Raw genomic sequence first — 22,657 nt, forward strand, 5'->3', positions numbered from 1 at the left:
GACCAGGATGGTCTCGATCTCTTGACCTCGTGATCCACCCGCCTCGGCCTCCCAAAGTGCTGGGATTACAGGTGTGAGCCACTGCGCCCGGCCTTCTTCCTTGGTGTTTAAGGCTGTTGCCTCCTTTCCTACCTTTTCCTTTTCTTCATGGGTTATGTTTCCTGGTCTCTTCTGTGTTCTTCAGGATTTCCTCCCATTCTTCAGCATGAGAGCAGCCTAGGGACAAGGATAGGGAACTGGCAAATTACTAGTGTAGATTTGGTCATTATGGAATTTTTTCATTCACATATTGTCATTCAAATGGGGATGGCTGAGCTGCAAGGTTCCCAGTGCACACATTTATTACAAGCATGTGTAGGATTTACCTGGTTCTCATGATGGGTGGTTTACCTACCAGTATCAGCACAATTCAGCAAAAGCTTTTCCTGACTAAATGGATACAAGAACTCCACCTGGGGTTCCTCAAGGATTTAGCCAGATTTTTGGGAAAACCCTAAATCTGAGCATTGCCATAAGCCTATTCTTTATACTTACCTGTTGCCATTTAACCTACTTGGCAAAATGAACTGATGTCATCCTTATGTGGCTCTATTGGGAAATAATTTAAACCTCCCTCCTCTAACCCTGATCTGGTATCTTCCTGCTTGAAAATATTCTTCAACAGGCAGCCAATTCATGTTAGAACTTGCAGCTCTTCCTGTGAAAGTACCAGCACCCCTACCGCCCCTACCCACAAAATGAGGTATTATGGACTGTGTGATTTTAGGCATGGTTTTGTTGTGGTGTGAAGAGAAGGTGTTAGCTGCTGAGTTCTGTTTGTCAGCAGAGCCTGACAAACTCATGCTGGCACTCACTAGGGCTGGGCAACCAATCACAGCTGGAACAGTTATCGTCAAGGAGTCCCTATGGGCTTCCTCTATCAGGTCACATCCCAAAATAACATTGGGCAGTATTTCAAGTGAAGAAATGAAGGCTTTCAGGGCTGTAGCCAGCCTGGAGTGTAAGATTCTGTGTGAAATAGTTGGACCTGCTCCAGCGCTTTTGATCTGCATGGTAGATGAGCAATAAAATGCACAAAACACGTTGGAAACACGTGAGGAAATTCTCCTGGCCCTGCTGCTTCCTTGGAACTGGCAGGGCACTGAGTGGGCTGATCCTCACCTCCCATCTCTCAGCAGGATTATACTTGGAGGAGAACAAATCCGGGAAAAGAAATCTTCCCATTAAAGGGGCATTGCTGCAGTTCTTTCAGCAGTCCTTCCAGTAGATGCTTGTTAGATGGGCTCTTCTGGGAGAATTGAGAACCTGAGATGCCAAGGGCAGCCCACACCAGCAAGAATAGGGCTTGGATTGATTGAATTTTTATTAATGATAATTAATTTTTATTAATAATTATTGTTGTAGAAAACTGAACTGTTAGAAACATTGAGGTCTGACTCAGTAATCAGACATCTAGTTTTTTGTGGAACAAAAGACCTGAAAAACTGGCTTTTTTTTTGGAGAGTAGAAAGCAGAGGTGTGTCCTATGTAATAAAAGGACGGGGAGTTCAGAGCAATATTTGTTCGTGTAGATAAAGGGGAGGGACATCTTTTGGAGACTTCTGCCCTTACCACTCCCTCCTATTTCCCAATAAAAATATTTACTATGACTAGCCACTGGGACTGGTGGGCATGTCTTAAAACTTATAATGCTGGTATGTTATTATATCTCTCATATGGTTTGACCCTGACCATATGATGCTAGGGGGGTTTCATGCATATACCCCAGGGGTGTCACAAACTTAGATCTGTCCAGCCCTCCCTGATTCTGTATGTGAGAAAACTGAAGCCTGGCTTGTTGCCAGTTTGCCCAAGGTCACAACTGATAAGTACCAAAAGCTGGGCCTTGGTCTCCTAACTTAGAGGTGTATCCTTTCTCCTCAGTTCATATAATGTCACAACATAATGGAGAGAGCGAGCCAGCGTGGCCTATGGGGTTCAGCAGGCTGGGGTTTAAAATCTGGCTTCCACCACTTGCCAGATGATGTAAGCCTGTAACCCAGTCTCTTTAGGCATCAGCTTCCTTATCTTCAAATTGGTAATGTGGCCGGGTACAGTGGCTCAACGCCTGTGATCCCAGCACTTCGGGATGCCAAAGTGTGGGAGGATTACCTGAGCTCAGGAGTTTGAGACCAGCCTGGGCAGCATGCTGAAAACCTTTTCACATCACTACAAAAATACAAAAAAATTATCCAAGTGTCTATAGTTGCAGCTACTCAGGCGACTGAGGTGGGATGATGGCTTGAACCCAGGAGGCAGAGGTTGCAGTGAGCCAGGATCGTGCCACTGTACTCCAGCCTGGGTAACAGCCAGACCCTGTCTCAGCCCAAACCAAAAATAAAATGGTAACGATAGTAGTATCTATAACCAAGAATTGTAGAAAACTGGGTAACTTTGCAAAGTGCCTGGCATATAGTAGATGCTCAAATGGTAGCAGTTGTTAATCGTAAACGATTTGCCCCTTTCTGTGCTAACATTTTGGCTCTTAAAATTATTTGAAACCATCTATCCCATGCTGACCAGTTGCCGTCTAATGAAAATGACAGTTTGGGAGATTGGCCTCAAGCCAACCAAATCAGAGAGATAAGATTAATGCTCTTCCTTCCCCAGTATTTTTCTGTGCCCAGGAATCCCAGCCAGGTGGGGCTACTGTTGACAGTGGTTTATTTAGCACTTTTTCTCCAAGAAGCTTAGGGCATTTTACCAAAAGTGACAACTCTCCTGAGGAACAGGAATCTACCTCTTTGCCAGCCACAGATGCCTTTAGAGTTCTGAGATCCCAGCCCCAAGAGCTACAAAGGTTTTCTTTAGGCTTCTGGGATCCCTCAGGTGGACCAGGGGCATTCTCCTTGTGGATCTGTGGTGAGCTTGGTTTAACTGAAATATAGCTGAAGGGACCTCCTCAGTTCTTCTGAACCGATAGCAGTGGCTGGTGGGTTTTGGTTTTTTGTTGTTTGTTTTTGTTTTTTTCCTTAGCTCTTCAGAATCTGTCTAAAGCTACACACCATGGCCAGGGGTGGTGGCTGTAATCCCAGAACTTTGGGAGGCCGAGAAGAGCAGATTGCTTGAGCCCAGGAGTTCAAGACAAGCGTAGACAACATGGCAAGGGCCCCATTTCTACAAAAAAATTAAAAATTAGCTGGGGGCCAGGTGTGGTGGTGGCTCATGCCTGTAATCCCAGCAGTTTGGGAGGCCAGGGTGGGTGGATCACCTGAGGTCAGGAGTTCAAGACCAGGCTGGCCAACACAGTGAAACCCCATCTCTACTAAAAAGAAAAAAATTAACTGGGTGTGGTGGCACACACCTGTAATCCCAGCTACTCAGGAGGCTGAGGCAGGAGAATCACTTGAACCTGGGAGGTGAAGGTTGCAGTGAGCTGAGATCGTGCCACTGCATTCCAGCCTGGGCAACAGAGTAAGACCCTGTCTCTCTCTCTCTCTCTCTTTTTTTTAAGATGGGGTTTCACCATGATGGCCAGGCTGGTCTTGAACTCCTGACCTCAGGTGATCCATCCACCTCGGCCTCCCGAAGTGCTAGGATTACAGGTGTGAGCCACAGTGCCTAGCCACCCTGTCTCTTAAAAAACAAACAAAAACAACTCACAAAGATACACACCAAATTGAACAGTGGTTTCTCTATTGAGGGCAACAGAAAGACAGCCTTTGGGGGCTTTGGCTTCACCTATAATATCTGAAATGTTTTTATCATGAGAATGTTTGTGTTTTACTTGTATGACTAAAGACAAAAATGATCAAAACAAAACTTTTTCTTTTTCTTTTTCCTTTTCTTTTTTTTTTTTTTGAGAGATGGAGTCTCGTTCTGTTACCCAGGCTGGAATGCAGTGATGCCTCTTGGCTCACTACAACCTCTGTCTCTCTGGTTCAAGAAATTCTCCCTGCCTCAGCCTCCTGAGTAGCTGGAATTACAGGTGCGTGTCACCACGCCCAACTAAAATTTTTGTATTTTTACCAGAGACGGGGTTTCACCATATTGGTCAGGCTGTTCTTGAACTCCTGACCTTGTGATCCACCTGCCTTGACCTCCCAAAGTGCCGAGATTATAGGCGTGAGCCACTGCACCCAGCCTAACTTTTGTATTTTTACTAGAGACGAAGTTTCACCATGTTGGCCAGTCTGGTCTCTCGGCTTAGCCTCCCAGAGTTCTGGGATTACAGGCATGAGCCACCGTGCCTGGCCTAAAACATTTAATTTTTTTTTTTTCTTTTGAGACAGAGGCCCTCACTGTCACTGGGGCTGGAGTGCAGTGGCACAATCGCAGCTCACTGCAACCTCTGCCTCCTGGGTTCAAGTGATTCTCCTGCTTCAGCCTCCTGAGTAGCTGGGATTACAGGCACCCGCCACCATGCCCAGCTGAATTTTTGTATTTCTAGTAGAGATGGGGATTCACTGCCTTGGCCAGGCTGGCCTCAAACTCCTGACCTCGTGATCCGCCCACCTTGGCCTCCTAAAGTTCCAGGTTTATGCCTGAACCACCACGCCTGACCAACATTTAATTTTTCAAAGCGCTTTGAACTGAACCAAGTTCTTGTCTGATGGATGGATCCTTGATTCCTATTCTGTTCTGAAATACACTTCTTTTTCTTGTAAGCAGGAAAGTTCTTATTACTGGAAGCTGGTAGTTTGATAAGGAATGGAGACTGGGCAGGACTGGGTGAAGGAATCTGCTGATCCCTAAAACAGAGCCTTGAGTTACGGGTTTTGCTATAGACTGTAGGGTCTAACAAGTGCTTTTTGAGGCCCTTTCTACTTAAAGTGGCTCTTGTCATCTTGCTGCCTCTTTTAGTTTGTTCTTGGCTCAGAGGCCAAATGTCCCTCGTATAACTTAGCCCTTAAAATAGGGATGGGGCTGGGTATAGTGGCTCATGCCTTAAAGAAACACACCTGGGCCATGTGCAGTGGCTCACGCCTGTAGTCCCAGCAGTTTGGGAGGCCAGTGTGGGAGGATTGCCTGAGCCCAAGGGTTTGAGACCACCCTGGGCAACATGGCAAAACCCCTTCTCTACACACACACACGCACACACACACACACACACACACACACACTCTCTCTCTCTTACCCTGGACAACATGGCAAAACCCCTTCTCTACACATACCTACACACACACACACACCTCCAGACGTGGCTCAGGAGGCTGAGATAAGAGGATCATTTGAGCTGGGCAGGTTGAGGCTGCAGGGAGCTGGCATCATGCCAGTGTACTACAGCCAGTGTAACAGAGTGAGACCCTGTCTCAAAAGAAAAGAAAAGAACCAGGGACGGAATCTCTGTCTTGGGATTAACCTGAAGCTCTTTATAGCTCCAAGTACTTTAGTCCTTCTAGAAAGGGAAGATGTCCTTTGCTGTTACCTTGTGGTTGGCCTCTTGAAATCATTCTGTGCTGGAACGAATTCTCATTGCATTTTTAAAGTATGCTGTGGCATACCTGGCCTATTTATTACCAACAAGAAAGCTAGCATTTTCTGACTTCTCAGCTAGCATGGAGAGCTGGACACAGGCACAAATGCACACCTACCTGCCTGCCTGAAACTTTGTCTCCAAGAGCTCAGCAGAAATGCTCCCAGCCTAGTCAAGTAGCCAAGTGGTTTGTGGAAGGTCCACCCAGCTTGGGTTACTAGAAGGAGAGCCTAAAAGATTCTCCTCTGACCTTCAGCATTACTATCAGATGTTAGAGTCAAAGTCACTTTCAGCTGATCTTTCCAAAATGAGCTTGTTTGTATGAGCAGGAATAGACTCAAATCAAACCAACTTGGATCTGACCTCATTGAGATGTGTGGTGTTTGGGGGTTTTTTTCGTTTGTTTGTTTGTTTGTTGTTGTTTTTAGATGGAGTTTCGCTCTGTTACCCAGTCTGGGGTGCAGTGATGCAATCTCGGCTCACTACAACCTCCTTCTCCCATGCTTAAGTGTTCCTACCACCTCAGCCTCCCATGTAGCTGGGACTACAGCTGCACACCACCAAACCTGGCTTTTTTTTTTTTTTTTTTTGCATTTTTAGTAGAGACAGGGTTTCACCATGTTGCCCAGGCTGGTCTCAAACTCCTAGGCTCAAGCAATCTGCCCGCCTCAGCTTCCCAAAAGGCTGGGACTAGAGGCATGAGCCATTGCACATGGCCCATATGTGTTTCTTTAAGATAACTCATTTCTTTACCATTTAAGTATCAGGGTTTTCATCATTTCTTCGATTATAGTTAGTTCCCAACCTGAAGTAATGTTGCTAGAGAATGAACATGGGGCAGGGGAGGGAGTTAGGATACATTTTCTGGGGTGAATACTTTTCATATTGAGCGCCTGTTTTCTAATACTGGAGTTTGTTGACCTAGAATGAACTCTTTATTGATTAATTTAAGACAAAGCCTACAAATAAATACTACTATTTTATGTTTTCTCACTGAAAAACATAAAAGCTGGGGGGAAAACAGAATTTGTTCAATTGACAAACATTTGTTGATTACTGTTATAGACCAGGTGTTAGGAGTATAGTCCCAGACCTTCTTGGCAGTTAAGAAATTTTATTTCTCATCCAGTGTATCTCTTACCTCCTACCCCTTATGTTACAAGGTATGGTGACTTGGAGTGAGTCCTTGGCAAATGGAGGCTATGATAACCTATAATCATCATCATCATCATCATCATTGTAATATGTAATAGAAGGAAAGGGGATCTATAAATGTTTCTCAAACTTGGTAACATTCTCTTGTAGCTCCTGGTACCATCCTGGCAGTATTTTGTGAAGTTCTGCTATTAGAAAAGAACTAAAGCCTCACTGAATTAGTTGCTTCCTTATGACTGTAGAAGTTAGGACTGGTAAAGAAGATGAAAGTGTTAGATCTGCTTCTGAGAGGATAGAACAGGAGTTAGCAAATACAGATAGGCTTTTATAAATAAAGTTTTATTGGAACACAGTCGCACCATTGCTCACATATTGTCTGACTACTATTGCATGATAGTTTCAGAGTTGAGTGGTTTTGAAGGAGGCTTTATGGCCCACAAAGGTCTAATATATATTCTGCCTGATCCTTAACAGAGTTTGCCCTATGTCAGTTACGGTATCATGACTAAATAACATGTGTGATATATTTGCTCTTGGTTATTTAAGGAAAATACTAAGCAAGTAGTAGGATTATTGAAAGTAGAATCTTTCTGCCTAATATTACTAATCCATGTTCTTATGTGTATGTTCTAGGATCTATCTGGTTCAATAGATGACCTCCCCATGGGGACAGAAGGAGCCCTGAGTCCTGGAGTGAGCACATCAGGGATTTCCAGCAGCCAAGGAGAGCAGAGTAATCCAGCTCAGTCTCCTTTCTCTCCTCATACCTCCCCTCACCTGCCTGGCATCCGAGGCCCCTCCCCGTCCCCTGTTGGCTCTCCTGCCAGTGTTGCTCAGTCTCGCTCAGGACCACTCTCGCCTGCTGCAGTGCCAGGTACCCTCAAGTGCTGGGCTTTAGGGAGAGGGAAAGGTAATTGGCCCCAGTAATATTAAGGAGCCCTAGTCTTCCACTGGCAGAGAGAGCATCTCTGGCTCATGCCTGCGTAGTTTCCCTCTTAGCATTTGGAGAAGGGAGATTGGAACCTGTTGGCTGGATCTCTTTGTTGTGATACTGGGAGATACTTGGCTTCTCCATGAGCCATTTCTAGCTCTGAATTGACTTCCTAGCTAGAATTCCCAGGCTTAGCCATGATATACTTATGTTGTTCTTTGTCTGGAGCAGGCAACCAGATGCCACCTCGGCCACCCAGTGGCCAGTCAGACAGCATCATGCATCCTTCCATGAACCAATCAAGCATTGCCCAAGATCGAGGTGAGAGCCTGGGCATTGGGGAGGGGCAGGGAGCTAGGGCATACACTTGAGTGCCCTATGCAGTAGCTTTTGGAGAGCTTTTTGACCATGAAGCTTAGGACAATTCCTGCAGCAAATTATTTTTATATTCTTTAAAAGTTAATGTAATAATTGTACTTATTTATGGGGTACATAATAATGTTTCAACAGACATAACATATAGTGATCAGATCAGGGTAATTAGCAGATATATAATCTCAAACATTTATCACTTCTGTCTGTTGAGACCCAGCAGCAAATTGTGAAGTTAGAGTGGGCTTGACCATGTTAGTATTGTCTCCATTTCTCAGTGCTTGTGTGTTTTTTGATGGTTGCCCCATTACATTTTGCCTCATTTGGTCAGCAATTGCTGAAGACTCAACGTTCAGTCTTCACTCATTTAATCATTCATTTTGGTTTTTGTCATAGCTCTTTGTCTTTTCAAATCTCCATTTAGTAGAAACAGTTGGCATCCATGGTTAATGGCTTGTGTCACTCTGAAGGTGCCTAAAAGGACACACCGCTATATAGAAAATCAGATAGACTTCCATGCAAGTAGTTGCTAAAGAAAATGTAGATGGTAAAGTCCCAGGATAAGGAGGGAGAGCATTTGTTCGCATTGCATAAAGCCAATAACTTTATGGATACTACCCACAAATAGGTTATATGCAGAGGAACCCCCAGATGCCGCAGTACAGTTCCCCCCAGCCTGGCTCAGCCTTATCTCCGCGTCAGCCTTCTGGTGGACAGATACACACAGGCATGGGCTCCTACCAGCAGAACTCCATGGGAAGCTATGGTCCCCAGGGGGGTCAGTATGGCCCACAAGGTCAGTATACTACCCAGTTAGGAATAGATAGTGGTGAGAAGGAAACAGTTCCTTTTCTGATATGTTGCCATCTAGCTTGTAAGTCTGTAAGAGTAGGGCTTGTCCTTTGCCTTAAATCCACCCAGCCCAGGCCCTGAAGTAGGGCAGTGCAAAATTCCATTTGTCTCCACTTACTCTGTCACCATGAGAAAGCCTTTTAATTTCATTGAGCACAGACGACTAATAGATGATATTTATTGTTTATTACTTTTTTTTTAAGTGAATAAGTCATAATGGAATAGATCTTTGCTCAAAATTGCAGCCCTAGGCAGATTAAAAGTTGAGTATCTTACACAGAGCATGGAGATAGAAAGGAAGTTATCTTCTGGAAGTTGAAGTGCCTGTGTGGTAGCAAAGCCAGCCTTGCTCTGTGCTGCCTTTAAGATGGAGGGGATAACTAATACCTTCTTTTACATGCTTTTTGCATTCCCCGCTTTTTCTCATGGAGATGAAGACTACCATAAAGTTGGTCTCTTTCCTAACCTAATTATTGAATGACAGTGTTTGGTGTTTTAGAGTTGAGAGATATTAGAGAGTTTGCCAGTGAGTCACTAACCAGTTCTCTGTCTTCTCTTCCTCACCTCTCAGGTGGCTACCCCAGGCAGCCAAACTATAATGCCTTGCCCAATGCCAACTACCCCAGTGCAGGCATGGCTGGAGGCATAAACCCCATGGGTGCCGGAGGTCAGATGCATGGACAGCCTGGCATCCCACCTTACGGCACACTCCCTCCAGGGAGGATGAGTCATGCCTCCATGGGCAACCGGCCTTATGGCCCTAACATGGCCAATATGCCACCTCAGGTTGGGTCAGGGATGTGTCCCCCACCAGGGGGCATGAATCGGAAAACCCAAGAAACTGTTGCCATGCATGTTGCTGCCAACTCTATCCAAAACAGGTAAGGCCTGGGAAGTGGAGAGGGTGTCAGTGCAAGAAAATGTATTGTAGGGCCACTGAGGTTATTGAGATGCTTCTGGACCTAAACCAGGGGGGAAACATGGGTGTGTGTATATGAAGTGTTAATTCTTACATATCTTAGACTGGTACAAAATTTCACAGGACCAGACATCATATGTAAAGAGCTTTTAAAAGAGGTTTTTGGCCGGGTACGGTGGCTCATGCCTGTAATCCCAGCACTTCGGGAGGCAGAGGTGGACAGATCATGAAGTCAGGGGTTCGAGGCCAGCCTGACTAACATGGTGAAACCCCTGTCTCTAGTAAAAATACAAAAATTAGTTGGGTATGGTATTGCACTCCTGTAATTGCCACTACTCAGGAGGCTGAGGCAGGAGAATTGTTTGAACCCGGGAGGCAGAGGTTGCAGTGAGCTGAGATTGTGCCACTACACTCCAGCCTGGGCAAAAAAGTGAGACTCTGTCTCAAAAAAAAAAAAAAAAACCAGGTTTTTGTGTGGTATTTTGTTTTGTTTCAGGGACTTCTGAGACAGTGCCTTGTTCTGTTGCCAAGGCCGAATTGCAGTGGCATGACCACAGCTCATTACAGCCTCGACTTCCAGTCTCAAGTGATCCTCCCACCTCAGCCTTCTGAATAGTTAGGACTACAGACACACCCCACCACACCTGGCTAGTTTTTTATTTATTTATTTATTTTATTATTATTATTTTGAGATGGAGTTTTGCTCTTGTTGCCCAGGCTGGATTGCAATGGAGCAATGTTGGCTCACTGCAACCTCTGCCTCTTGGGTTCAAGTGATTCTCCTGCCTCAGCCTTCCGAGCAGCTGGGATTTACAGGCATGCGCCACCATGCCTGGCTAATTTTGTATTTTTAGTAATGATGGGGTTTCTCCATGTTGGTCAGGCTGGTCTTGAACTCCTGACCTCCAGTGAGCTGCCTGCCTTGGTCTCCCAAAGTGCGTGCTGGGATTATAAGCATGAGCTACCATGCATGGCCTTTTTTTTTTTTTTTTTTTTTTTTTTTTTTTAAATAGAGATGGGGTCTCACTATATTGCCAGGGCTAAAGACAACTTATTTCGATTTGTAAAATAAGTGTTCAGAGTAGTTGGTTTAACTTCTATCAGTGGGCTTTTAATGATAACTTATGTCTTGGATCTCTGGTGTTATAAATAGCGGATGGTAAGCTTGTGGTTTACCATTTCTTCTATTCTTTTATATGGTCCTACATGTTGACTCTGGTGCTAGAGTGCAGAAGGCTTGTGTGATTAGGTTTAATGACTTCTTTTAGACACTAAATCTTATTGAGTTGTTGAGGAACCAAGGTAGAATAGGGTGATTGACTATAAAGAGGTAGATTTGGTAAGACTTCAGAATGATGGAAGTGCAAAGTTTGCATTAGGCCCATCAAGAAATAATGCAAAGCCACCTCTGGGTGCTATGCTGAGGGTTCCGGTCTGATTGGGATTTGGCATGACAAAAAGTGGTACAGTTCGGCATTTCATCTATGCCTTTTGCCATAGAGAGGACCCATAAATGAAAATACATTTGGAGGTGGCTTTGAGGAAGGCAGTACTTATAAGACACAGCAAGGTTCTGTTCTTCAAAGAATTATACCCTTTAAAATTGAGCTATCGTGGCCAGGCGCAGTGGCTCACACCTGTAATCCCAGCATTTTGGGAGGCCAAGGCAGGTGGATCACCTGAGGTCAGGAGTTTGAGACCAGCCTCTCCAACATGGCGAAACCTCGTCTCTACTAAAAATACAAAAAATTAGCCAAGCATGGTGGTGGGCACCTGTAATCCCAGCTACTCGGGAAGCTGAGGCAGGAGAATCACTTGAACCCAACAGGCGGAGGTTGCAGTGAGCCAAGATCACGCCACTATACTCCAGCCTGAGTGACAGAGTAAGACTCCATCTCAAAAGAAAAAAAAATAGAGCTATTGTTTGCTATCTAGAGCTTGAACACTCAGTATCTTTTGTGGGAGATAGAAGATAAGAAAATCTAGGTGTTAGCCAGACATAGTGGTGCGTGCCTAATAGTGCTAGGCACTCAGGAGGCTGAGGAAGGCAGATCATTTGAGCTCAGAAGTTTAAAGCTGCAGTAAGCTATGATCACACCACTACACTCCAGCCTGGGTGCCAGAGGAATACCCTGTTTCAAGAAAACAAATTAATTAAAGAAAAATAATATCTGGATATTGCAAAGTTCTAGTTTTGGGGACCTATAAATGTTTTCCTTTTAATTATAACTGGATGACCACACAACGCTATTTGGCTCAAATTCAAATCTAAAAGCTCATAGTCTAACCTTTGTCTCTCTCACTATCTTCCTTAGGCCACCAGGCTACCCCAATATGAATCAAGGGGGCATGATGGCAACTGGACCTCCTTATGGACAAGGGATTAATAGTATGGCTGGCATGATCAACCCTCAGGGACCCCCATATTCCATGGGTGGAACCATGGCCAACAATTCTGCAGGTAAGTGCTCATCATTCTCACTAGGGATTTCTTTAAGAGTCACATCACAGCTAAATTTACTGGACTTGAGGTTTTTTTTTTCTCTTTTACAGGGATGGCAGCCAGCCCAGAGATGATGGGCCTTGGGGATGTCAAGTTAACTCCAGCCACCAAAATGAACAACAAGGCAGACGGGACACCCAAGACAGAATCCAAATCCAAGGTAGCGATTTTTGTCTTGACTCCTTTCAACTTTGTGTGTCCTGTCTTTTTCAGTGTTAGGAAGGAAAAGGAAAAAGAAAAAAGAGTGACAAGATCCCAGCTTATTATGACACCGGAGTAGATAGTCTCTGAAAAAGCTGCTGTTGCCTCTTCTTATCATGAAGGGTCTCAGAATAACAGCTTAGTGATTTGGGTCTGGGTTGCTCTAAGGGATCCTGGTGAATAACATAATATTCTCACAGCTGTTTGTTATGGAGGAAATGCCAGACCTTGCAGCATCAAACTCTCTGTACTGTTTGGCTGGTGTCTTCTGTGAAACCGTGCCTGCTGTACTCAAGCACTGATATATAGGGTGTGCCATGGGCAACTAGTTGCTCTTCTCTTCCTGAACCTTAGCAGCAGGAATGGTACCCTGTGTTCTGTAAAGAAGGAGATAAGGCAGATGAGGCTTGAGTCCTCAGCTTCCCTTAGGTTGGTCCTGGGTGTAATGTTAGGTTGTGTGGTAGCCATGGGTCCTACTCAGCATTTAGTTCATTTGAAACATTTCTGTCCTTTGCCATACTTTACTTTCCCTATCTATATAAGTAGGGAAAATAAAAATCATAGCTGCTACCTCCTGTGAATCTTCACCTCTGGCTCCCAGCCCTTTTGACCATCTTCCTGTCTTGGACAGGATGATATCCAAAGCCCTTCAACCAGGTGGGAAACCCTTCACTTCCTTTCTTTAAAAGAGGCAAAGAGTTTCTTTTTGTTTTAGTCCATCCCATTGCCTCAAGATCATGTTGTGAGTTGTTTTATTTCTCTGAAACACAGTACTTAAGTATATTCAGGCTCCTGGGTAGTAGTGTGGGAGTAGTAGCGGCTTTGATGTCAGCTGGACAAGGATTTGATACTCACCCTGCCACTTAAAAGCTGTGAGATCTTAGGCTTTGCCTCCTGGTGCCTGCTTCCTTATCTTTAAAAATTGGGATGGTTTTATAATACTTAATATATAATTTATATATAATTTACAATGCCTAATATATAAAGGCATCTAGCACAGCACCCAGTACATAACATATATTCAGTGTTAGCTTCCTTCCTTTACAGGAAAAAAAAGTCTAGTTCCCTTTTGGCCTTTCAACCTTATGAAGGCAGGGAAGGTGTTAGTGACCACCCCAGAGTAAGAAGCTTTAACACTGCTCCAGTCAAGAGACTTCTGAGACCCTTAGCATAGGCTTTGAATCTGACCCATTCCTATGAATTTTGACCTGAACCTTCCAGAAATCCAGTTCTTCTACTACAACCAATGAGAAGATCACCAAGTTGTATGAGCTGGGTGGTGAGCCTGAGAGGAAGATGTGGGTGGACCGTTATCTGGCCTTCACTGAGGAGAAGGCCATGGGCATGACAAATCTGCCTGCTGTGGGTAGGAAACCTCTGGACCTCTATCGCCTCTATGTGTCTGTGAAGGAGATTGGTGGATTGACTCAGGTGAGTGGGTGCCTAACACTTGACTGCCCCTGTGGTTTCCACAAACCCCTTTCTAGGTACTCACTGGCTTCATGTGGTACCATGCATCCCACAGGGACATCATTCTCTCCTGCTCTCTGAGTCGAATATTGATAGACCAGGGAGCACAGATTTCCTAGAAGATAAGGCAGAAAGCAGAGACCTCCCTGGTAGTGTGAGGCTTTGGCAGTAAGTTTAACATGTATCCAGGGTCCCACTAAGTTGCAAGCTGGGGAAAGTCTGTGGACATTGCGATTCCATGGGAAACAATTTGGCATAGTAGCAAAGACAAGATTTGGGGAGATGGACCTGGTTTTGAATCCCTTCTTAGCCACTTACAACATATATGACCTTAAGATGTGTAACCACTCTGAACCTTAATTTCCTTATTTGCAAAATATAAACAGTATATAACCCACTAGACTATCACAAGTTAGAAATAATGAACAAAGCTTTCAGCAAGGTTTCTGCTGCATAAATTGACCTGCAAGATGGTATGGAGGCAGCCAGAGGAGTTGTAGATCTTCTCATTACTGGAAGCTTCCCAGTGGAGATAGGATTTCAGGAGCTGCTTAGTAGAAATTGTTTATTATAGAGGAAGAAGTAGTAGGAAATTATGTGTTTAGTTATTCTGTATGGAAGACTTAAGTGAATACCTGAATTGTACACCAATCAGAGCTTGCACCTACTCTGTTACCTTACAGTTTTGTAGACTCAGCCCAGGAGGCAAACAGGTGAGGCAGCATAGACAGACAGCAGACTGTGCCTTGCGGACTTTCTTCCTGTCTGTAGTCAGCAGACCAGAAGCCTGCTGTTGGATCAGTTTGTGGCTGAGCTTGGGGAGGCGTGGCAGGGAGGGACTTATTCCAAACCTTCTAAATCAGAAGAGGAAAACAGCTGTCACCAGCAGAAAAGAAAGTGATTGGAATGAAGCCAGCCAACAGTCAGTTATGAATTCCTTCTCCCTTCAGGCTTTATTCCCCTCCCCCACAAAGGAAAACAAAACAAAACAAGACATGTGCATACTGCCACATAACTGGCATGAGAAGCAAAGCCACAGAAGGCTTCTGAGGTGACTCCATGTATATTCCTGCCTATAGGGAAAGGGAACATTGAGTTAGGTTTCACTCACTTCTGATTGGATGGGCTTCAGGGTTCACTGAACCTAGGATGAGATACAGAGAGAATCCTAATGCCTGACCCTCTTCCAAATTGCATAAGGATGCAAACCTTTAAAATGCCACAATTAAAATTAAACTTTTATAAAGACAGTGACAAATCATTGGCAAAAGAGTGCTATTTTTAAGTTATTTTGTGAAGACTCCCAGAAAGCAAAGATGAATCTTCAGCTTATCTAAAGGATTAGTAGGGTTTAGGTGGAAGGAGTGGCCAATCCAGTAGACTGGCCTAGATGATATGGAGATGGGAGTCTGGATATTTCCCCCCAAGGCCATCTCCAGCCATGAAGACTTAGCTTAGGTGTTACCCACTCTAGAAAGTATTCCTAGTCACCTCTGCCCCATCTAGGTTGTCCCCCTCTGTGGCTCGTTAAACTCCTCTCTGGTATCATGGGCACCATATCAGCAGACATTTTAACCTATTGAACTTCCTTTGTGTATAGGGACTGGAAAATCCTTGTTCCCAGGCCTTGGAACAGGCTTACCATATGGTAAATGAATAAGCATACGAATACATGAAGAAGACGACCTGTCCAGCTAGAGCAGAAAGACTAATTGTAGGGAGCATCGGGGAAATGGACTTGGTCAATGTGCCCTGAAGCTGAGGGAAGGAGGTAGAACTGTAGGTTGGCTGCTGGGGAGGTACAGAAGTCATAAGGCGGCCCTGGGCCTGGTGCAGTGGCTAACATCTGTAATCCCAGTACTTTGGGAGGCCGAGATGGTTGGATCACCTGAGGTCAGGAGTTTAAGACCAGCCTGGCCAACATGGCAAAACACTGTCTCTACTAAAAATACAAAAATTAGTGGAGTGTGGTGAACCAGGCACCCTGTAGCCCCACTACTTGGGAGGCTGAGGCAGGAGGATCACTTGAACCCAGGAGGCAGAGGTTGCAGTGAGCCAAAATGGCACCACTACACTCCAGCCTGGATGACAAAGTGAGACTCTGTCTCTAAATAAATAAATAAATAAGCCCCTGAACATGTGGACAATTAGGACAGTGACTGATGAGGTAAAGGGACCTGTGGTTGTTTGTCACTGAGATATGTAGGGGAGCAGTGGCACAAGAATGTCAAATTTGCAGGAAGCGCCATGCCAAGAAAAAAAATCAGATGTGTAAATCCCCAGTTTGACAAAGCAAGTCAAGCAGGGTAGTCATTGATACTATCACAAGTCTCCATTTTATAAAATGTTAGTTTTTATTAGTACATTTAAAATAGGGTTTAGGGCCAGGTGCAGTGGCTCAAGCCCGTAATCCCAGCACTTTGAGAGTTTGAGGAGGGCAGATCACTTGAGGCCAGGAGTTTGAGACCAGCCTGCCCAACGTGGTGAAACCCTGTCTCTACTAAAAATACAAAAATTAGCCAGTTGTGGTGGTGCACTCCTGTAATCCCAGCTACTTGGGAGGCTGAGGTAAGAGTATCGCTTGAGCCCGGGAGGCAGAGATTGCAGCAAGCCGAGCTCGTGCCACTGCATTCCAGCCTAGGCGACAGAGCAAGATTTATTTTTTCTGTCTCAGAAAAAATAGGGTTTAAATATGCAGATGATTTGTACACCATTTTTCAGCAGTGTACTAAAAAACTGGATTCTGAATTCTGTTCCATTAGTTACGTGAAATTTGCCCTGTTTTGAATAAGCACAGTCTGATAGTTGCAGTAGAACATTCTGAGGATAAAACGAAGCCAGCTGCAGATTTAACACTTGTGAACTATCCACCAAGCAAGATTAACTTTTGCAATTACCTAAGAACTGTGATTCTACAAAGATGAATTACCTTGCAGCCTGATAGGGCTTGTGGCTTATGGGCAGAAAAACCAGGCGAGAGATATACCCCGACTCTTCTGGTTTGGTTATACAGGTCAACAAGAACAAAAAGTGGCGGGAACTTGCAACCAACCTCAATGTGGGCACATCAAGCAGTGCTGCCAGCTCCTTGAAAAAGCAGTATATCCAGTGTCTCTATGCCTTTGAATGCAAGATTGAACGGGGAGAAGATCCTCCCCCAGACATCTTTGCAGCTGCTGATTCCAAGAAGTCCCAGCCCAAGATCCAGCCTCCCTCTCCTGGTAAGGATGGGGTCAGCAGCCCCACCAAGGCTGAGAGGGCCTATTGTACCTGCCTCCAGCAGGATATGCCAAGGATCTGTGCTCTGCCTTGCCCTACCACAGGACTTAACAGGTTGGCTGACGAGAGAGTGGGCAGTGGAAACTCCCCTGGGAAGTACTCTTCAGCGGCCATTAAATTTTAATTTTTGTTGTGCACCTGGCAACTTGCCAAATGTTTGTAAACTGGTGAATGGGAGGGGCACAGGAGGAGTGGGGAAACTGACAAATGGCAGCAAAACAGGGCCATCTGGAAGCTTTGGCCCATTGATGTCAGCACCTTAGAATGCAGCTCAGACTAGAGCCCTGAATTCCCCAGGGAGCTGAGATAGTAATGAATGAGGAGGGAGTGGGGAAGGCATATGAATGGAACTCTCTGATGGGAGTGCCTCTGCCTACCCTCCATTCTCAGAGGAGGCTGAGACCTAGGGTGAGCCTGGGGAGGGAAGAAGGCCAGGGTGCCTGGAAGGTGGGTGTAAACACATGTGCCCTGGTGTTGACCTCTGAGGGTGTAATGAGTGCCTGAGATGACTCATCAGCTGGGGAGGCCTCAGCAGTGGGATATCTACTGCCGGGAATGGTAACTATTGGAAACATTAATTACTAGTAGTTTTGTGCTCATCAGCTTAGAAGAACATTTGAACTTGAGGGATGACACTATGCTGGATGCTTTAGAACAGGAGCTCCTAGGCTCCTAAAATGCATCCCAGATTTGGGATCCCACCCTACCCAGGATTTGGGAGGTCCTGACTGGAGCTTATGCCCAGCATTACAGGGTTTAATAGGTTAGACAGGGTCCTTGGAGAAGTTAAGAGAAATAGCCAGGGAAGCCGGCAGTAGCTCAAGGAATCACCAGCATGGTGATGTCATGGCCACATCACTTCTCTACATGTAAAACAAAAAGAGCTACAAAACCCTCAGATTCCCCTCTTTATGGCCTGGCATTGCAGATCCTCTGATAAGAATGGTGATCACACTTGAAAGGCCTTAGGAAGAACTTTCCCAAAGAGATTCTGGGTCATTCATGTGTTTTTATGAGAGAACGCTTCCATGCCAAGCAAACTGCTCAACTTGCTTCTCTGTCCACAGCGGGATCAGGATCTATGCAGGGGCCCCAGACTCCTCAGTCAACCAGCAGTTCCATGGCAGAAGGAGGAGACTTAAAGCCACCAACTCCAGCATCCACACCACACAGTCAGATCCCCCCCTTGCCAGGCATGAGGTAAGGGCAAGAGCAGGGGCGGATGATTGGGGGGATGGGTGGAGATAAGTGCATGGGAACTCCCTTGCAGCCCAAGGGTGGTCCCTGCCTCTGCCTTCTCAGCCAGTGACTCCTGCATGTCCAGTGTTATATTGGAGTAATTGGTCTATCTGGGGTTTAATTGGTTTTCCTCACTCTGGAGCAGGAGCAATTCGGTTGGGATCCAGGATGCCTTTAATGATGGAAGTGACTCCACATTCCAGAAGCGGAATTCCATGACTCCAAACCCTGGGTATCAGCCCAGTATGAATACCTCTGACATGATGGGGCGCATGTCCTATGAGCCAAATAAGGATCCTTATGGCAGCATGAGGAAAGGTGACTGATCTGATTGCTACTGAACTTGTGCTCTTAAAGACAGGGCCATGAAATGGGGGAAAATCTTGAGTGATTCAGGGTTCTCGTGGAGCCATCCTATGAGATAATGCATTTCCTGTCCTAACTACCCCTCTTCATCCCTACCTCCTTTGTGTCTTCCCTGGCCTCACCTTGACATCCTTTAACCAGTACATGCTTTTTGCTGGTTGGGGCATCTTTTAGATCTCTGTTTTGAACTTGTCTGGAAAACAGTGAGATCAAACCTGAACTCTGAAGAGGGCCTGGGTCTTTGGAGCAGGCAAAGTGTAGATTACTAGGCTTGCCAACTTGCCAGTTTGTTCATTGCCTGCCTTTCTACACTCAGCTCCAGGGAGTGATCCCTTCATGTCCTCAGGGCAGGGCCCCAACGGCGGGATGGGTGACCCCTACAGCCGTGCTGCTGGCCCTGGGCTTGGAAATGTGGCAATGGGACCACGACAGCACTATCCCTATGGAGGTCCTTATGACAGAGTGAGGTAAGCATGGCCCCAGCTCCTATCCACTCCCCAGCACCCAGAGCTATAGTGGGCTCAATGTACCTCTCCAATTTTCTTTAGGACGGAGCCTGGAATAGGGCCTGAGGGAAACATGGGCACTGGGGCCCCACAACCGAATCTCATGCCTTCCAACCCAGACTCGGGGATGTATTCTCCTAGCCGCTACCCCCCACAGCAGCAGCAGCAGCAGCAACGGTGAGTAAAGCCTGTTCTCAGTGCTGCTGTGGCTCAGGCTTTGCCACTGCCCACCCTGATCCTGTGTCTCTTTGCCTCCTGTAGACATGATTCCTATGGCAATCAGTTCTCCACCCAAGGCACCCCTTCTGGCAGCCCCTTCCCCAGCCAGCAGACCACAATGTATCCACAGCAGCAGCAGGTGAGGAGGGTGGCTGGGAATGGACTGGCATGCAGATTCCCCTTGAAAGATAGTTACTAAACTAATGTGTTAAAGTCTAAGAAGCTCACTTTACATATTTGGCATTCTTCTCTCACCTGACTGGCCAGTCGTGCCCAAAGAGCCAAGTCCTCGATCTCTTCTGTTTGGAGCTGGAAAGGGCTAGAAGTAGACCTTATTTTGATTTTTAGGTTTTGTATATTTTTCTACTTAGAGCAAGGAGGGGAAGCAAGAGTGGTGGTTGCTTTTGGAAACAACTTAAAAAGACAATTTGTTAAGGTGATTCCCTTGTTTCCTTGGAGTCTGTGTCCACCATTCATTTGGTTGTAGCCATCTTGGCATCTGTGGGTTTTATGTCTCTGAGTGCAGAGTATTAACTTCTCCTCTGCTTGTCTCTGCCTTAGAATTACAAGCGGCCCATGGATGGCACATACGGCCCTCCTGCTAAGCGGCATGAAGGGGAGATGTACAGCGTGCCATACAGCACTGGGCAGGGGCAGCCTCAGCAGCAGCAGTTGCCCCCAGCCCAGCCCCAGCCTGCCAGCCAGCAACAAGCTACCCAGCCTTCCCCTCAGCAAGATGTATACAACCAGTATGGCAATGCCTATCCTGCCACTGCCACCGCTGCTACTGAGCGCCGACCAGCAGGCGGGCCCCAGAACCAATTTCCATTCCAGTTTGGCCGAGACCGTGTCTCTGCACCCCCTGGCACCAGTGCCCAGCAAAACATGCCACCGCAAATGATGGGCGGCCCCATACAGGCATCAGCTGAGGTTGCTCAGCAAGGCACCATGTGGCAGGGGCGTAATGACATGACCTATAATTATGCCAACAGGCAGAGCACGGGCTCTGCCCCCCAGGGCCCCGCCTATCATGGTGTGAACCGAACAGATGAAATGCTGCACACAGATCAGAGGGCCAATCACGAAGGCCCGTGGCCTTCCCATGGTACACGCCAGCCCCCGTATGGTCCCTCTGCTCCTGTGCCCCCCATGACAAGGCCCCCTCCATCTAATTACCAGCCCCCACCAAGCATGCAGAATCACATTCCTCAGGTATCAAGCCCTGCTCCCTTGCCCCGGCCAATGGAGAACCGTACCTCTCCTAGCAAGTCTCCATTCCTGCACTCTGGGATGAAAATGCAGAAGGCAGGTCCCCCAGTGCCTGCCTCGCACATAGCACCTGCCCCTGTGCAGCCCCCCATGATCCGGCGGGATATCACCTTCCCACCTGGCTCTGTTGAAGCCACACAGCCTGTATTGAAGCAGAGGAGGCGGCTCACAATGAAAGACATTGGTAAGGAGACCTCCCTGATTGGGTTGCCTAATCTGCCCCTTTTTGTCTTGTCCATTGTTCCCTCCACCTTAATATTCTGGATGAGGTTGAATCTGGTCCAGTGTTGACTAGAATAGAACCAAAGAACTTTAGAAAAGGAAGAAATAAGCTAACTAAAGGTTTTCCTTCAAAACATTGCATACAATGACATCCTAGACAGATAGCTTAGAAGCCACGAGGGGCTGGTGTGTGTCATCTCCCAGACAGTAACTGCCTTCCACTTTGTGTTAATCTTCAGAGTAGCCTGACTGATAGGGCAGCCCTGGGGGTGCCTTCAGTCAACCTGGGCTTGGTGGATGGATGACATGGAGGTTTATTTCAGGAACCCCGGAGGCATGGCGAGTAATGATGTCCCTCAAGTCTGGTCTCCTGGCTGAGAGCACATGGGCATTAGATACCATTAACATCTTGCTATATGATGACAACAGCATCATGACCTTCAACCTCAGTCAGGTGAGTACCAGTGCCTGGGGAAGATTGAGAGGGTTTGGGATCTTAGTGTAGGCAATGGGAATGCCTCATCCTTAGCCACCTTGATATTTCTCTCTTGTAGATATCTTCCATGCCAGTACTTTGCTTCCTTTGCTTCTGGGCACAGGCCCAGGATCTTGAGAATAATACTTTGTTTTAGGTATCATTATGTTGATGCTTTAACACAAGATTGACTTCAAAGGGAATTTGGGAGACACTTTGTGGTATTAGTAAGAAAGCAGATTCTATTGATGCCAGTGGGAACACCATATTTTCTAGAAGAATCTGGTGGGTTTTTTTTTTTTTTTAAATAGAGATGAGGTCTCACTATGTTGCCCAGGCTCATGAACTCCTGAGTTGAAGTGATCCTCCCAAAGTGCTAGAATTACAGGCCCGAGCCATCAGGCCCGGCCTGAATCTGTGGTCTTTTTATCAGTGAGCAGAGCATGTTTTTTCCATTTTTCCCTTTCTTCTCTGAACAGAAGGGATCTTTGTTGATCCCTGTTTATTTAGATGTAGAATAGCTGGGGGATTTGGTTGTTGAACAATGTCTTTCGAAGCTGATTCTTCAGACCCACCCTCCATAGGATGTGCACACCAGGATAGGTGCTGGGAAGAGTTTGTGCCGCATCATCCTACTCTTTCTTTTGATCGTCTTTAGTACCTACCAACCTGTATATCAAGGAGCTGACTTATTAATAGTTACCAATTATTGTGCTCTTAATTTTGTGCCATGTCCTTAATATTTTATTTCATGTCATCCTAGCAACAGCCCTCAGAGACAGGAGATGTGGCCATTTAGAGATGAGTAAATAGGCTCAGAGTCTTATCCTTATTGAGGTTCACATAGCTATCAGTAGAATCTATCTGATTCCTAAGCCTGATTTTATTTCCATTGTATAATATTGCTTACCATGAGAAAGGAAAGAAAAAGTTTTGTAAGAGCAATTTCCATATGCCAGGTATTTGATATCTCCCATTTACACCTCAGAGCAGCCCTGTAAAGTTGAGGAATTTTTATCATTTTATACAGCTAGTTCCTGGAAAAGCCAGAATTTAAACCTAGATCAAATTCTGTTGTTGTTGTTGTTGTTTTAAGAGACAGGGTCTCACTCTGGCATCTAGGCTGGAGTGTAGTAGTGCCCTCATGGATCACTGCAGCCTCAAACTCCTGGCTCAAGCAATCCTCTTGCCACAGCCTCCTGAGTAGCTCAGACTACAGGCAAA

The 22,657-nt window shown here is 45.9% G+C and overlaps 1 protein-coding gene across 3 annotated transcripts in view; it reads left to right on the top strand.

Annotated features, from left to right (window-relative positions):
- ARID1A (AT-rich interaction domain 1A) overlaps positions 1–22,657 on the top strand; it is an 83,667-nt gene that overhangs the window by 56,151 nt on the left and 4,859 nt on the right. The window contains exons 5-19 of one of the 3 annotated variants that reach the window (XM_017534803.2): positions 7,244–7,484; positions 7,773–7,862; positions 8,542–8,709; positions 9,337–9,646; positions 12,000–12,145; positions 12,238–12,347; positions 13,610–13,819; positions 16,872–17,079; positions 18,205–18,337; positions 18,519–18,694; positions 19,059–19,209; positions 19,291–19,425; positions 19,510–19,606; positions 20,029–20,920; positions 21,282–21,412. In XM_017534803.2, the coding sequence (XP_017390292.1) occupies positions 7,244–7,484; positions 7,773–7,862; positions 8,542–8,709; positions 9,337–9,646; positions 12,000–12,145; positions 12,238–12,347; positions 13,610–13,819; positions 16,872–17,079; positions 18,205–18,337; positions 18,519–18,694; positions 19,059–19,209; positions 19,291–19,425; positions 19,510–19,606; positions 20,029–20,920; positions 21,282–21,412 (3,198 nt within the window). The remainder of the gene's footprint in view (positions 1–7,243; positions 7,485–7,772; positions 7,863–8,541; positions 8,710–9,336; positions 9,647–11,999; positions 12,146–12,237; positions 12,348–13,609; positions 13,820–16,871; positions 17,080–18,204; positions 18,338–18,518; positions 18,695–19,058; positions 19,210–19,290; positions 19,426–19,509; positions 19,607–20,028; positions 20,921–21,281; positions 21,413–22,657) is intronic. The other 2 variants (XM_017534804.2, XM_037740692.1) reach the window with 2 other exon arrangements.

Source organism: Cebus imitator, unplaced genomic scaffold, assembly GCF_001604975.1.
Source record: "Cebus imitator isolate Cc_AM_T3 unplaced genomic scaffold, Cebus_imitator-1.0 Scaffold87, whole genome shotgun sequence".
Lineage (NCBI taxonomy): Eukaryota > Metazoa > Chordata > Mammalia > Primates > Cebidae > Cebus > Cebus imitator.